At 39.6% G+C, this 16,149-nt stretch overlaps 1 protein-coding gene across 1 annotated transcript in view; it reads left to right on the top strand.

Annotated features, from left to right (window-relative positions):
• The window catches only part of LOC128652270 (zona pellucida sperm-binding protein 4-like), a 28,131-nt gene extending 20,986 nt beyond the window's left edge, over window positions 1-7,145 (top strand). The window contains exon 14 of the mRNA XM_053705207.1: window positions 6,999-7,145. Coding sequence (XP_053561182.1) covers window positions 6,999-7,145 — 147 coding nt within the window. The remainder of the gene's footprint in view (window positions 1-6,998) is intronic.
• The last annotated feature ends 9,004 nt before the right edge of the window (window positions 7,146-16,149 follow it).

Below are 16,149 nucleotides of genomic sequence, written 5' to 3'. Positions count from 1 at the left end.
ATGAACCCTTTTAAAATATCAGTTACTTGTGAATTACAGCCCCTGTGCCAGTGTTGGCATCGATTGCTGTGCCTAAAACATCATTGGGTCAGTCTAAAAACTATTTCATGACCCCGAGGGGGATCTACCCTACATATATTCATTGCAAAATTGGTGGCCCGATGTCCATTAACCATTTTAAAATGTTACATATCCAAATTTTGTGAATAACAGCACCTATACCATAGTTGGCATTAATTTATGTGCCTAAAACACCATTGGGCCAGGCTAAAAAACAATTTAATGTCATGCAGGGGGATCTTTCCAACGGACTCCCTTCGCCTCCCTATGACTGCAAGTTTTCAAGTCCCTGTCTGCCCTTGCTTGATAAATCAAGCCCTATGTGTATTCATTGTGAAATCAGTGCCTCAATGGTCATTAACCCTTTTAAAATATACACTTTACTTTACCATGTAGTCAAGAAGTGAGGTGTAAAAAGCATATAAAAAGAGGAACTGGAAAAAATAAAGTGCTTTATACAAAAAATCTAAACCACAAAAAATAGGGTGGGTCTCATGGACTCTTGCCACTATGAAATAAATGAATTTATCCGGTAAGTTCTTACATAAATTATGTTTTCTTTCATGTAAGTGGCAAGAGTTCATGAGCTAGTGACGCATGGGATATAATACCCAAGATGTGGAAATCCACGAGTCACTAGAGAGGGAGGGATAAAATAACAACAGCTAAATCCGCTGAGAAATTAAATCCAAAAAAAAATTAAGTTTTCTTAAAAATTTAAAAAAAAACTAAAATCAAAGGCACTAGAATCAAACTGAGACAACTGCCTGAAGAACCTTTCTACCAAAGGCTGCTTCCGAAGAAGCAAACACATAAAAATAGTAAAATTTAGTAAAAGTATGCAAAGAAGACCAACTGAAGCTTCATTCTTAAAAGCCTAAGAAGTGGCAACTGATCTAGTAGAATGAGCTGTAATTCTCTGAGGCGGAGACTGCCCCGCCTCCAAATAAGCTTTGTGAATCAAAAGTTTCAAGATGCCAGAGAAATGGCAGAGGCTTTCTGACCTTTCCTGGAACCAGAAAAAATAACAAATAGACTAGAAGTCTTTCTGAAATCTTTAGTAGCCTCAACATAATATTTCAAAGCTCTTACCACATCCAAAGAAAGTAAAGACCTTTCAAGAGTATTCTTAGGATTAGGACACAAGGAAGGAACAACAATTTCCCTATTAATGTTCACAACTTTAGGCAAAAATGTAAATGAAGTCCGCAAAACAGCTTTATCTTGATGGAAAATCAAATAAGGAGACTCACAAGAAAGAGCAGACAATTCAGGAACTCTTCTAGCAAAAGAGATAGCCAAAAGAAATAACACTTCCAAGAAAGTAATTTAATATCCAGAGAATGCATAGGCTCAAAAGGAGAAGCCTGTAAAATCTTCAAAACCAAATTGAGACTCCAAGGAGGAGAAAAAATTATATATACTTACCAGAAGACACTCATTCACATATAGCAGACAGCCAAACCAGTAATGAAACATATCAGCAGAGGTAATGGTAGAGGAGTATAATGTCGATCTGTAAAGGGAGGCAGCAGATGAATCCCTGCGACCGATTACAGAGAGCCTTAGAATAGATTTCCCATAGAGGAAAAAATGGCGTCATCAGGCAATACTCCCTTCACATCCCTCAGACAAACACTGTACTTTGAGAGGAACTGGGCTTCAATGTGCTTAGAAGTGCCTATCACAGAAGAAAATCAAGCACAACTTACTTCACCACCTCCATGAGAGGCAAAGTTTTCAAAACTAAGGTATGAGTGAGGTGGGAGGTGTATTTATAGGCAATTTGAGGTTTGGGAAACTTTGCCCCCTCCTGGTAAGAATATATATTTCATACGTCACTAGCTCATGGACTCTTGCCACTTACATGAAAGAAATTGACAATAGAAGTAAATTAGAAAGTTAAGGTGAGGAAGCCAGTAAACTTAAAAATAAGTGGTTTGGAGAGGTGATTGCCACCCCTTGTTCCCCGAGAAAAAAAGGGGGTAGCCATATTATTCAATAAAAATTTGGATTATAGTATTATCAATGTAGAGATGGACCCGGAGGGAAGATGGTTAATAGTGGAGTTACAAGTGAAAGAAAATAAATTGATAATCTGCAATATCTATGGGCCAAATATGGTTGAGGCCAGTTTTTGGAATAACCTGATGTGTTTATTATCTAAATATATAGGTCAGTACTTAATTGTTGCAGGTGACCTCAACTTGATACCTACAGAAAGTTTAGATAGATTCAGCCCAAAGAAATCTTTTTTTTTTCTAATAAAAAGGCAGCAATATTTAAGCAATTTTGTAAGAATATGAAACTCCTTGACATATGGCGAGTACAATATCCAGATACTAAAAACTTCACTTGTGATTCTAAGTCACATGGCTCTCTATCAAGGATAGATTTGTTTTTAGTATCCGATAAAATAATCAACCTAGAAGTGAAGGCCAATATACATGAGATAATAGTTTCAGACCATGCGATTATTTCATTAGATATAGAGGCCTACTTATCAAGCCGTCAACTTACTTGCATTCGATGGCACCAATACGCTCGCCTAAGATCACCTAGCATCGCGGCCGCGGACCTGAATACGCTCTCCATATTTAACAAAGCTGTCAAAAAGCCGGGCACCAAGTATGGGGCGATGAGCAGCGGGCTGTTGTTAACTATCAGTCATCGATCTCGCTGCTATTCGGCTTTTCCCCAGCTTTATTTGTATACTGTCACTAAACACCGCCACTATACTAAACTGTTTAACACCTATCCCACCGCTCCCGGACCCCGCCGCAACTAAATAAAGTTATTAACCCCTATCCCGCCGCTCCCAGAGCCCACCGCAACTCTAATAAACTTATTAACCCCTATCCTGCCGCTCCCCAACACCGCCGCAACTCTAATAAAGTTATTAACCCCTATCCCGCCGCTCCCGGAGCCCGCCACAACTAACTAAATGTATTAACCCCTAAACCGCTGGCCTCCCACATCACTAGCACTTACTAAACCTATTAACCCCTAAATTGCCAGCCCCCCACATCGCCATAAACTAAATTAACCTATTAACCCCTAAACCTAACAACCCGCTAACTTTATATTAAATATTAACTCATCCCTATCTTATAATAAATTTAAACTTACCTTTAGATTTAAATTAAAACAACATTTATGCTTACCTGATAAATTTATTTCTCTTGTGGTGTATCCAGTCCACGGATCATCCATTACTTGTGGGATATTCTCCTTCCCAACAGGAAGCTGCAAGAGAATCACCCACAGCAGAGCTGTCTATATAGCTCCTCCTCTAACTGCCACTACCAGTCATTCGACCGAAGACAAGCAAGAGAAAGGAGAAACCATAGGGTGCAGTGGTGACTTTAGTTTAAAAATAAAACACACCTGCCTTAAAATGACAGGGCGGGCCATGGACTGGATACACCACAAGAGAAATAAATTTATCAGGTAAGCATAAATGTTGTGTTCTCTTGTAAGGTGTATCCAGTCCACGGATCATCCATTACTTGTGGGATACCAATACCAAAGCTATAGGACACGGATGAAGGGAGGGACAAGGCAGGTGCTTAAACGGAAGGCACCACTGCCTGCAAAACCTTTCTCCCAAAAATAGCCTCCGAAGAAGCAAAAGTATCAAATTTGTAGAATTTTGAAAAGGTATGAAGCGAAGACCAAGTCGCCGCCTTGCAAATCTGTTCAACAGAAGCCTCATTTTTAAAGGCCCAAGTGGAAGCCACAGCTCTAGTAGAATGAGCTGTAATCCTTTCAGGAGGCTGCTGGCCAGCAGTCTCATAAGCTAAGCGTATTATACTCCTTAGCCAAAAAGAAAGAGAAGTTGCCGAAGCCGTTTGGCCTCTCCTCTGTCCAGAGTAGACAACAAACAATGCAGATGTTTGACGAAAATCTTTAGTAGCTTGTAAATAAAACTTTAAAGCACGAACCACGTCAAGATTGTGTAAAAGACGTTCCTTCTTTGAAGAAGGATTAGGACACAGTGACAGTACAACAATCTCCTGATTGATATTTTTATTAGATACCAGAGTAGACAACAAACAATGCAGATGTTTGACGAAAATCTTTAGTAGCTTGTAAATAAAACTTTAAAGCACGAACCACGTCAAGATTGTGTAAAAGACGTTCCTTCTTTGAAGAAGGATTAGGACACAGTGACAGTACAACAATCTCCTGATTGATATTTTTATTAGATACCACCTTAGGTAGAAAACTAGGTTTGGTACGTAACACTACCTTATCGGAATAAAAAATGAGATAAGGAGAATCACATTGTAAAGCAGATAACTCAGAAACTCTTCGAGCCGAGGAGATAGCTACTAAAAACAAAACTTTCCAAGATAAGAGCTTAATATCTATGGAATGCAAAGGTTCAAACGGAACCCCTTGAAGAACCTTAAGAACTAAATTTAAACTCCAAGGCGGAGCAAGAGGTTTAAACACAGGCTTAATTCTGACTAAAGCCTGACAAAACGCCTGCACGTCTGGAACCTCAGCCAGTCGTTTGTGCAAAAGGACAGAGCAAAAATCTGTCCCTTTAAGGAACTTGCTGACAAACCCTTCTCCAATCCATTTTGGAGAAAAGATAATATCCTAGGAATCCTGACCTTACTCCATGAGTAACCCTTGGATTCACACCAATGAAGATATTTACACCATATCTTATGATAGATTTTCCTGGTGACAGGCTTTCGCGCCTGTATTAAGGTATCAATGACCGACTCGGAGAAACCACGCTTTGATAAAATCAAGCGTTCAATCTCCAAGCAGTCAGCCGCAGAGAAATTAGATTTGGATGGTTGAAAGGACCCTGAAGTAGAAGGTCCTGTCTCAGAGGCAGAGTCCATGGTGGAAAGGATGACATGTCCACCAGATCTGCATACCAAGTCCTGCGTGGCCACGCAGGTGCTATCAAAATCACAGATGCTCTCTCCTACTTGACCTTGGCAATCAGACGAGGGAGCAGAGGAAACGGTGGAAACACATAAGCCAGGTTGAAGGACCAAGGCGCTGCTAGAGCATCTATCAGCGCTGCCTTGGGATCCCTGGACCTGGATCCGTAACAAGGAAGCTTGGCGTTCTGGCGAGATGCCATGAGATCCAGTTCTGGTTTGCCCCAACGTTGAATCAACTGTGCAAACACCTCCGGATGGAGTTCCCACTCCCCTGGATGAAAAGTCTGTCGACTTAGAAAATCCGCCTCCCAGTTCTCTACTCCTGGAATATGGATAGCTGATAGGTGGCAAGAGTGAATCTCTGCCCAATGAATTATCTTTGAAACCTCCAACATCACTAGGGAACTCCTTGTTCCCCCTTGATGGTTGATGTAAGCTATAGTCGTGATGTTGTCCGACTGAAATCTGATGAACCTCACTGCCGCTAGGTGAGGCCAAGTCTGAAGAGCATTGAATATCGCACTTAGTTCCAGAATGTTTATCGGAAGGAGAGCCTCCTCCTGAGTCAATGACCCCTGAGCCTTCAGAGAGTTCCAGACTGCCCCCCAGCCCAGAAGGCTGGCATCTGTTGTTACTATTGTCCAATCTGGCCTGCGGAAGGTCATTCCTTTGGACAGATGGACTTGAGATAGCCACCAGAGGAGAGAATCCCTGGTCTCTTGATCCAGATTTAGTAGAGGGGACAAATCTGTGTAATCCCCATTCCACTGACTGAGCATGCAGAGTTGCAGCGGTCTGAGATGTACGCGGGCAAACGGAACTATGTCCATTGCTGCTACCATTAAGCTGATTACTTCCATACACTGAGCCACCGAAGGGCGAGAAGTAGAATAAAGAACACGGCAGGAATTTAGAAGTTTTGACAACCTGGCCTCTGTCAGGTAAATCTTCATTTCTACAGAATCTATCAGAGTTCCTAGGAAGGAAACTCTTGTGAGAGGGGATAGAGAACTCTTTTCTTCGTTCACTTTCCACCCATGGGACCTCAGAAATGCCAGAACAATGTCTGTATGGGACCTGGCGATTTGAAAATTCGACGCCTGTATTAGAATGTCGTCTAGGTAAGGGGCTACTGCTATACCCCGCGGCCTTAGGACCGCTAGGAGTGACCCCAGAACCTTCATAAAGATTCTTGGTGCCGTAGCTAACCCAAAGGGAAGAGCCACAAACTGGTAATGCCTGTCTAGGACGGCGAACCTGAGAAACCGATGATGATCTCTGTGTATCGGAATGTGCAGATAAGCAACCTTTAAGTCCACGGTAGTCATATATTGACCCTCCTGGATCATAGGTAGGATGGTTCGAATAGTCTCCATCTTTGTCACGTTCTGCTGTTCCTTTAATTACTGAAATCCAACTTCCTGTTTCTCTCTATAAAGGGAACTTCTCTTCCTTGCTTCCCTGCTTGATTATTATAGTGTATAGGGATAGTTAGTTAGTAACTTGTATCTCCCTATATCCTGGATTATAACTTTTCCAAAACCTTTTCTTCATCACATAATTTGAAATCATCAAGTCATCCTAAAGCATCTAACTATATATGGGACATTAACTTTTTCACCTAACATCCAAATTCAGCTTTAAACAAAATCTACCTACTGCTCTGAGCGTGTTCCGTGTGCCTGTCAGAATCACACAGCATCGTGACGTCACACGCCAACCGCAGCGCGGTTCCTTCTCATCTCCTCCATCGAGTGTCGGAAAATCTGAGAGTCTGTCTCATACTAACATCGCGGACAGGGTAAACCAAGCTGGAACAACTCTCCCTGAACCCCCACAGTGGAACCTTATCCATTTAACAATACCGGAGGTGACTAACACAGATACAGTCTGTCAATCTCTACAGTGGAATCAACCGCAAGTATAACTAATTAGTAACAATTGTAACAACAGTCAAATGCTCATACAAACTGTGTCCATATTTATCTAATCCGATACTGTTGCTGTTTATACTTTGAATTATCACAGATTCTGAATAAGAGTTTTCATTACAATACTACCGAGGTTGTTAAAGCTGAACTACTGAATATCAATATTCACAACTTTACTCATTGTGATTTTGTGACTCAAAACGAACTTTACTCAATCCTTCCAATATCTGCTATTTGGGTTTAACTTCCTCACAAAGTTATATGTGAATGAAGTAGTAACAAATAGCTACAAACTATCATTATACATTTTAACATCACTTTTCATAGAATTGGTTGGTGAAACGTTACAGAATAATCAAGCCATTAAAAACACTTATATCTATAAACATGGACCCAGTAGCCATGAGTAATGAAATAACCACAATTAATCAAAAGATGGACTTACTAGCACAAGGTTTAAGAGAAGTACAAAGTGAAAACTCCACCTTAAAAAGAGCACTGAATGAATTAATAACTCAGAAAGCAAATGAAAGGCCTGAACCACAGGTTAACCCCCCTACTCCCTTTTCAGGTGATAGAACTAAGTTTCGTGAGTTTAGAAACTCATGTTTGTTACTATTTGCAATGAAACCCAGGACATACTGTAATGACAAAATAAAGGTCTGCACTACCATTTCATATTTAAGTGGTGAACCTAGGGCTTGGGCTAACAGATTTTTTGAATCTGATGACCCAATATTAAGTTCCTTAGAAGATTTCTTCCACGCTATGGCAGTTCTCTACGAAGATATAAATAAACAGCAAACCACAGAAAATCATTTGCGTTCCCTCAGACAGGGTAAAAGAGCCGTCGAGGACTACATAGCTGAATTTCAGCTATGGAGTACTGATTCACAATGGAACTCCATCTCTCTCAGGAATCAATTCCGTTTAGGACTCTCTGAATATGTAAAAGATGAGTTATCTAGGGTTGAACTCCCAGAGACTTTAGAGGGACTTATCAAGTTGAGTATCTCTATAGGCAGAAGATATAGAGAACGAAGACATGAAAAATTCCAACCTGACTCTAACCCTAGGAAACATTACTCAACAACTCATGAAAAACCCGCTACAACAGTAGTACCTATGGAAATCGGAACCATAAGAGGTCCACTATCGATAGAAGAAAAATTAAGAAGAAAACAGGCAAATCTATGCATGTACTGTGGTAACAGAGAACATGATGTTGCTACTTGTCCTCTATTAAACAGACCTAGAAAGGGTAAGATAAAATCATTACTTATCTCTGAAACTCATGAATCACGTACTCATCTAACTCTAACTCTATCATTACAGTGGGACCAGTTACAGATCCAGGAACAAGCCACAATTGATTCCGGAGCTTATGGCAATTTCATTGATCAATCAATTGTAACAAAAAATAAAATACCCTGTGTGAAGAAAGCAATCCCTGTATTTGTGAGAGTTATTGATGGGTCTCAATATCTCAAAGGACCCATCACACACCACACTGTTCCAATACTCACTTTAACCAACACAGGTCATAAAGAATTCATCACTTATGATATAATACCTAGTTCTTTACACCCAATTATACTCGGTTTCCCATGGTTACAGAAACATAACCCAGTTATTAACTGGCATAATTGCACACTCACCTTTGATTCCACATTCTGTTCACAAACATGTTTTCCATATGTTTCAATAAATCATTTAGATCCATTGTTACCAAAACAATACAGTGATTTTTCTGATGTCTTCAATCTCAAAAGTGCAGAAAACCTTCCACCTCATCGATCCTTCGATTGCCCTATTGATCTCAAGGAAGGCGCTATACTGCCAACCAACCGCATTTTTCCTTTATCACAAAAGGAACTACAACATCTTCGTGAATACCTCGATGAAAATCTCAGAAAAGGTTTTATTTCACCATCATCATCTCCAATTGCTTCTGCCATCTTTTTCGTTACCAACAAAGACGGAACCCTACGCCCCATTATTGATTACAGAGCATTAAACGCAATAACCATAAAAAATCGCTATCCACTTCCTTTAATACCTGAATTGTTAGAACGTTTAGCTGGGGCCACCATTTTCACTAAACTGGACCTGAAAGGAGCTTACAATCTCATCAGAATGAGACCTGGAGATGAGTGGAAAACAGCATTTAAAACCCGTTACGGATTATATCAGTATAATGTTATGCCTTTCGGCCTCACTAACGCTCCCGCCACCTTTCAATTTTTCATTAATGAGATATTTAAAGATCTTATGGATATATGTGTAATAGTATATCTCGACGACATCCTCATCTACTCAAAAAATTTGTTGGAACATCAAAAACATGTGAGATGGGTGCTATCTACTTTGCGGGAACATCATCTTTACGCAAAGATGGAGAAATTTTATTTTCATCAAAAAACTATCAAATTCCTTGGTTACATTATTTCACCAACTGGAATCCAAATGGATCCAGAAAAGATCACTTCTATACTCAACTGGCCTACTCCAACCAATGTAAAATCCTTACAGAGATTCCTCAGATTTTCAAATTTTTACAGAAAGTTTATTGACCACTACTCCAGCATAGTACAACCACTTACTCGTTTAACTGGGAAAAGCAAGTTTAAATGGGATTCAGAAGCAGAAAACGCCTTCCAAACATTAAAGAAGAAATTTACTTCTGCTCCGTTTTTACAACTACCCAATCCATCCCTTCCATACACTCTGGAGGTAGATGCATCCAATACCGGGATTGGTGCAGTCTTGTCTCAAATCAATCAAGAATCCAAAGAAGAACGTCCTATTGCTTATTATTCACGTTTGTTAACCCCAGCAGAGAAGAACTACTCAATAGGGGACAAAGAGTTGCTAGCTGTTAAGGCAGCACTTGAACAATGGAGACATCTGCTAGAAGGTTGTTCAACCCCTTTTACAATATTTACTGATCACAAGAATCTCCAATATTTGAAGAAAAGTAAAACATTGACTTCTAGGCAGGTACGTTGGGCCTTATTTCTCGACAGGTTTAATTTTGTATTAACCTATAGACCAGGAAATACCAATGTTAGAGCTGATGCTCTCTCAAGAACTACAGAACCCTCTACCGAAAATATGGAAAAAGTGTTTATCATACCTCCTACTAAGCTTATTTGTACCTTAACTACACTTCAATCTGATATTTTAGTGGCTCTACAGTCGGATTCATCAATACCCAACCACTGTATAAAGGATGCCACAACGGGGTTATACACATATCAAAATTTAACATACATTCCACCAGCTATACGGAATCAAATCATACAAAATCATCATGATTCTCCTATGGCCGGCCATCCGGGCATAACACGTACGACAGAACTTATCAAAAGACAATTTTGGTGGCCATCTATGAAAAAAGATATACATCATTACATAAATTCCTGTCTCATTTGTGCTACCAAGAAAAAACTACATACTAAACCTAGTGGTCTATTAACCCCATTACCAGTTCCTATGAAACCTTGGAGCATCATAGGTATGGACTTCATTGTGGATCTACCTACATCCAATGGATATACTGCCATCTTAGTAGTTATAGACCATCTGACTAAATTGGCACATTTTGTACCATTAAAACAAGTTCCAAATGCAACAACAACTGCAAAAATCTTTTTATCACATATCGTGAAATTACATGGTCTCCCCTCCTCTATAGTAACGGATAGGGGAACACAATTTACTTCCCGATTCTGGCGGAATTTATGTCACCAACTCAAAATCTCAAACAGGTTTTCCACAGCCTACCATCCCCAGACAGAACGTCTAAATCAGACTCTAGAGCAATATCTCAGATGTTATATTAGTAACTCACAAGATGATTGGTCCGAATGGCTTCCACTGGCTGAGTTCACTTATAATAATTCTGTGAATGATTCTATTAAACAATCTCCATTCTATGCAACCTTTGGATACCACCCTGTCAGTTTCCCAAATCCCACCACTTCCTCCATATCTCCTGCTGCTCAAGATTATTCTATGACACTCAAGAATACGCTTGATACTCTTCGGGATCAATTGTCTAATGCTAAAGCAACTCAGAAAAAATATTTTGATGCTAAACACTCTACACCTCCTGCTTATGAAGAAGGGGATTTGGTATGGTTGTCTACGAAGAACATTAAAATGTCAGTACCCTGTAAGAAATTGGCCTCTCAGTATTTGGGACCCTTTCCCATATCCAAAGTCATCAATGATAATGCAGTTCGTCTCCAGTTGCCAGAAGACCTACATATTCATCCTTCTTTTCACGTCTCATTGCTGAAACCGTACAGAGGCGATCCGGACATTCAATTGCCATCTCCTACTGAGTCACTCTCATTAGTGGATGATCAACAAGAATACGAAGTGGGCAAACTTCTAGATTCCCGTATTCGCAATCGTAAGCTTGAATATCTAGTGCATTGGAGAGGTTATGATACTTCTGAAGACTCATGGGTTCCAGCGCATGATTTACATGCCCCACGTTTATTGGCCTCTTTTCATGACAAGTACCCGTTGAAACCGGGTCCTGGTCCTGCTTCAAGGGGATCTTGAGAAGGGGGATCTGTCACGTTCTGCTGTTCCTTTAATTACTGAAATCCAACTTCCTGTTTCTCTCTATAAAGGGAACTCCTCTTCCTTGCTTCCCTGCTTGATTATTATAGTGTATAGGGATAGTTAGTTAGTAACTTGTATCTCCCTATATCCTGGATTATAACTTTTCCAAAACCTTTTCTTCATCACATAAGTTGAAATCATCAAGTCATCCTAGAGCATCTAACTATATATGGGACATTAACTTTTTCACCTAACATCCAAATTCAGCTTAAAACAAAATCTACCTACTGCTCTGAGCGTGTTCCGTGTGCCTGTCAGAATCACACAGCATCGTGACGTCACACGCCAACCGCAGCGCGGTTCCTTCTCATCTCCTCCATCGAGTGTCGGAAAATCTGAGAGTCTGTCTCATACTAACATCGCGGACAGGGTAAACCAAGCTGGAACAACTCTCCCTGAACCCCCACAGTGGAACCTTATCCATTTAACAATACCGGAGGTGACTAACACAGATACAGTCTGTCAATCTCTACAGTGGAATCAACCGCAAGTATAACTAATTAGTAACAATTGTAACAACAGTCAAATGCTCATACAAACTGTGTCCATATTTATCTAATCCGATACTGTTGCTGTTTATACTTTGAATTATCACAGATTCTGAATAAGAGTTTTCATTACAATACTACCGAGGTTGTTAAAGCTGAACTACTGAATATCAATATTCACAACTTTACTCATTGTGATTTTGTGACTCAAAACGAACTTTACTCAATCCTTCCAATATCTGCTATTTGGGTTTAACTTCCTCACAAAGTTATATGTGAATGAAGTAGTAACAAATAGCTACAAACTATCATTATACATTTTAACATCACTTTTCATAGAATTGGTTGGTGAAACGTTACAATCTTGAAGGATGGGACCCTGAGAAATTTGTTTAGGATCTTGAGATCTAAGATTTGTCTGAAGGCTCCCTCTTTCTTGGGAACCACAAACAGATTTGAATAGAAGCCTTGCCCCTGTTCCTCCTTTGGAACTGGGTGGATCACTCCCATAACTAGGAGGTCTTGAACACAATGTAAGAATGCCTCTCTCTTTATGTGGTTTGCAGATAATTGTGAGAGATGAAATCTTCCTTTTGGGGAAGAAGCTTTGAAGTCCAGAAGATATCCCTGGGACACAATTTCCAACGCCCAGGGATCCTGGACATCTCTTGCCCAAGCCTGGGCGAAGAGAGAAAGTCTGCCCCCTACTAGATCCGTTACCGGATCGGGGGCTGATCTTTCATGCTGTCTTAGAGGCAGCAGCAGGTTTTTTGGCCTGCTTTCCTTTGTTCCAAGCCTGGTTAGGTCTCCAGACTTGGACTGGGCAAAATTTCCCTCTTGTTTTGTATTAGAGGAAGTTGAAGCTGCGCCACTCTTGAAGTTTCGAAAGGCATGAAAATTAGGCTGTTTTTTATTAATTTGTTGGACCTATCCTGAGGAAGGGCGTGACCTTTTCCTCCAGTAATATCAGAAATGATCTCCTTCAGTCCAGGCCCGAATAGGGTCTTGCTCTTGAAGGGAATGTTGAGAAGCTTAGACTTTGAAGTAACGTCAGCAGACCAGGATTTAAGCCATAACGCCCTACGCGCCTGAATAGCAAAACCTGAGTTCTTAGCCGTTAGTTTAGTTAAATGAACAACGGCGTCAGAAACAAATGAATTGGCTAGCTTAAGAGCTTTAAGCTTGTCAAGGATATCATCAAATGGGGTTTCTACCTGTAGAGCCTCTTCTAAAGACTCAAACCAGAAGGCCGCAGCAGCAGTGACAGGGGCAATGCATGCAAGGGGCTGGAGAATAAAAACTTGTTGAATAAAAATTTTCTTAAGGTAACCCTCTAATTTTTTATCTATTGGGTCTAGAAAAGCACAACTGTCCTCGACAGGGATAGTTGTACGCTTCGCTAGAGTAGAGATTGCTCCCTGCACCTTAGGGATCGTTTGCCACAAGTCCCGTGTAGCGGCATCTATGGGAAACATCTTTTTAAAAACAGGAGGGGGAGAGAACGGTACACCTGGTCTATCCCATTCCTTAGTAATAATTTCTGAAAACCTCTTAGGTATTGGAAAAACATCAGTGTAAACAGGCACTGCGTAGTATTTATCCAATTTACACAATTTCTCTGGGACTACAATGGCGTCACAGTCATCCAGAGTTGCTAAAACCTCCCTGAGCAACATGCGGAGGTGTTCAAGCTTAAATTTAAATGTAGACATATCAGAATCAGGTTGAAGTGTCTTCCCTGAGTCATAAAAATCACCCACAGATAGAAGCTCTCCTTCTTCGGCTTCTGCACATTGTGAGGGTATATCGGACATAGCTACTAAAGCGTCAGAGAGCTCTGTATTTTTCTAGTCCCAGAGCTGTCTCGCTTTCCCTGTAACCCTGGCAGTTTGGACAATACTTCTGTAAGAGTATGATTCATAACTGCCGCCATGTCTTGTAAAGTATACGCAATGGGCGCGCTAGATGTACTTGGCGCCTCTTGAGCTGGAGTTAAAGGCTCTGACACGTGGGGAGAGTTAGTCGGCATAACTTCCCCCTTGTCAATTTCCTCTGGTGATAAATCGTTTAAAGCCAGAATATGGTCTTTATAACTTATAGTAAGATCAGTGCATTTGGTACACATTCTAAGAGGGGGTTCCACAATGGCTTCTAAACATAATGAACAAGGAGTTTCCTCTATGTCAGACATGTTTAACAGACTAGTAATGAGACCAGCAAGCTTTGAAAACACTTTAATTAATGTGAAAAAGCAGAATATAAAAAACGGTACTCTGCCTTTAAGGGAAAAAAACAAACACAAAAACTGCAAAACAGTGAAAAAAGAAGTTAACTCTATGAAATTTTTACAGTGTATATAATAGACTAAAATAGCATTGCACCCACTTGCAAATGGATGATTAACCCCTCAGGTTAAAAAAACGAAGCAAAAAAAACGGTAAAAACTGTTATAACAGTCACAAGCAAACTGCCACAGCTCTACTGTGGCTCCTACCTTCCCATAAAATGACTTTTTTTAGGCACAAAAACCCTTTACAGAGGTCCAATATGTCAGGGGACTCCTTCAGGGAAGCTGGATGTCTCAAATGTAAGAAACAACTGCGCAATTAGAGCATGAAAATAGGCCCCTCCCACCATGCACTCAAAGTTAGAGGGCCTTAAAAAACTATTCCTAGGAGTAAAGTAACAGCCATGTGGAAAACTAGGCCCCAAATAAAGATTTATCACCTCAGTAAAAAACGTTCCTTATATATATAACGTTTTACATACTAAGCCATAATAGAAAGTAATATGAAAATTACCCTTTACTGCAAGCATGATGCCAGTTGTTATTAAATCACTGCAATCAGGTGTACCTTAACTATATCAGGCACTGTCAGCATTTTCTAGTTCTTATCATCCTCTAGAAAAAAATATACTGAACATACCTCAGGGCAGTTAATTCTGCAGGCCGTTCTCCCAGCTGAAGTTTCCCCATACTCTTCAGTTATGTGTGAGAACAGCAGTGGACCTTAGGTACAGCCTGCTAAGATCATCAAAAACCTCAGGCAAATTCTTCTTCTAATTTCTGCCTGAGGTAAAAAAAACAGTACAACGCCGGTACTGTTTAAAAATAACAAACTTTTGATTGAAGATAAACTACACTAATTCACCACATCTCTCTAGCTACTTCCCTTGTCGAGAGCTGCAAGAGAATGACTGGTAGTGGCAGTTAGAGGAGGAGCTATATAAACAGCTCTGCTGTGGGTGATCCTCTTGCAGCTTCCTGTTGGGAAGGAGAATATCCCACAAGTAATGGATGATCCGTGGACTGGATACACCTTACAAGAGAAACTATATTAAACTATGAATTAACCTATCCTAACTATTATACTAAAATTACATTAAACTATATTAAACTAATAATTAATCTACCCTAACTATTAGACTAAAATTACATTAAACTATATTAAACTAATAATTAATCTACCCTAACTATTAGACTAAAATTACATTAAACTATATTAAACTAATAATTAATCTACCCTAACTATTAAACTAAAATTACATTAAACTATATTAAACTAATAATTAATCTACCCTAACTATTAGACTAAAATTACATTAAACTATATTAAACTAATAATTAATCTACCCTAACTTTTAGACTAAAATTACAATAAACTATATTAAACTAATAGTTAATCTACCCTAACTGTTATACTAAAATTACAGTAAACTACAAATTAAATTAAATATATTACATATTTAAACACCTAACCCTACTCAAATAATTTAAATCTACAATAAAAGATTACAAAGTTACAAAAAACTAACAAATAAGTTACAAAAAATAACAAACACTAAGTTACAAAAAAATATTTAAACTAATTACACCTAATCTAAGAGCCCTATGATAATAAAAAAGCCCCCCAAAATAAAAAAAACCCTAGCCTACAATAAACTACCAATGGCCCTTAAAAGGGCCTTTTGCGGGACATTGCCCCAAAGAAATCAGCTCTTTTATCTGTAAATAAAAATACAAATACCCCCCCAACAGTAAAACCCACCACCCACACAACCAACCCCCCCCAATAAAATCCTAATCTAAAAAACCTAAGCTCCCCATTGCCCTGAAAAGGG

This window comes from Bombina bombina, chromosome 3 (genome assembly GCF_027579735.1).
Source record: "Bombina bombina isolate aBomBom1 chromosome 3, aBomBom1.pri, whole genome shotgun sequence".
NCBI lineage: Eukaryota > Metazoa > Chordata > Amphibia > Anura > Bombinatoridae > Bombina > Bombina bombina.
Note: the sequence above shows the minus strand (reverse complement) of the source record. Positions and strands in the feature narration are given on the sequence as shown.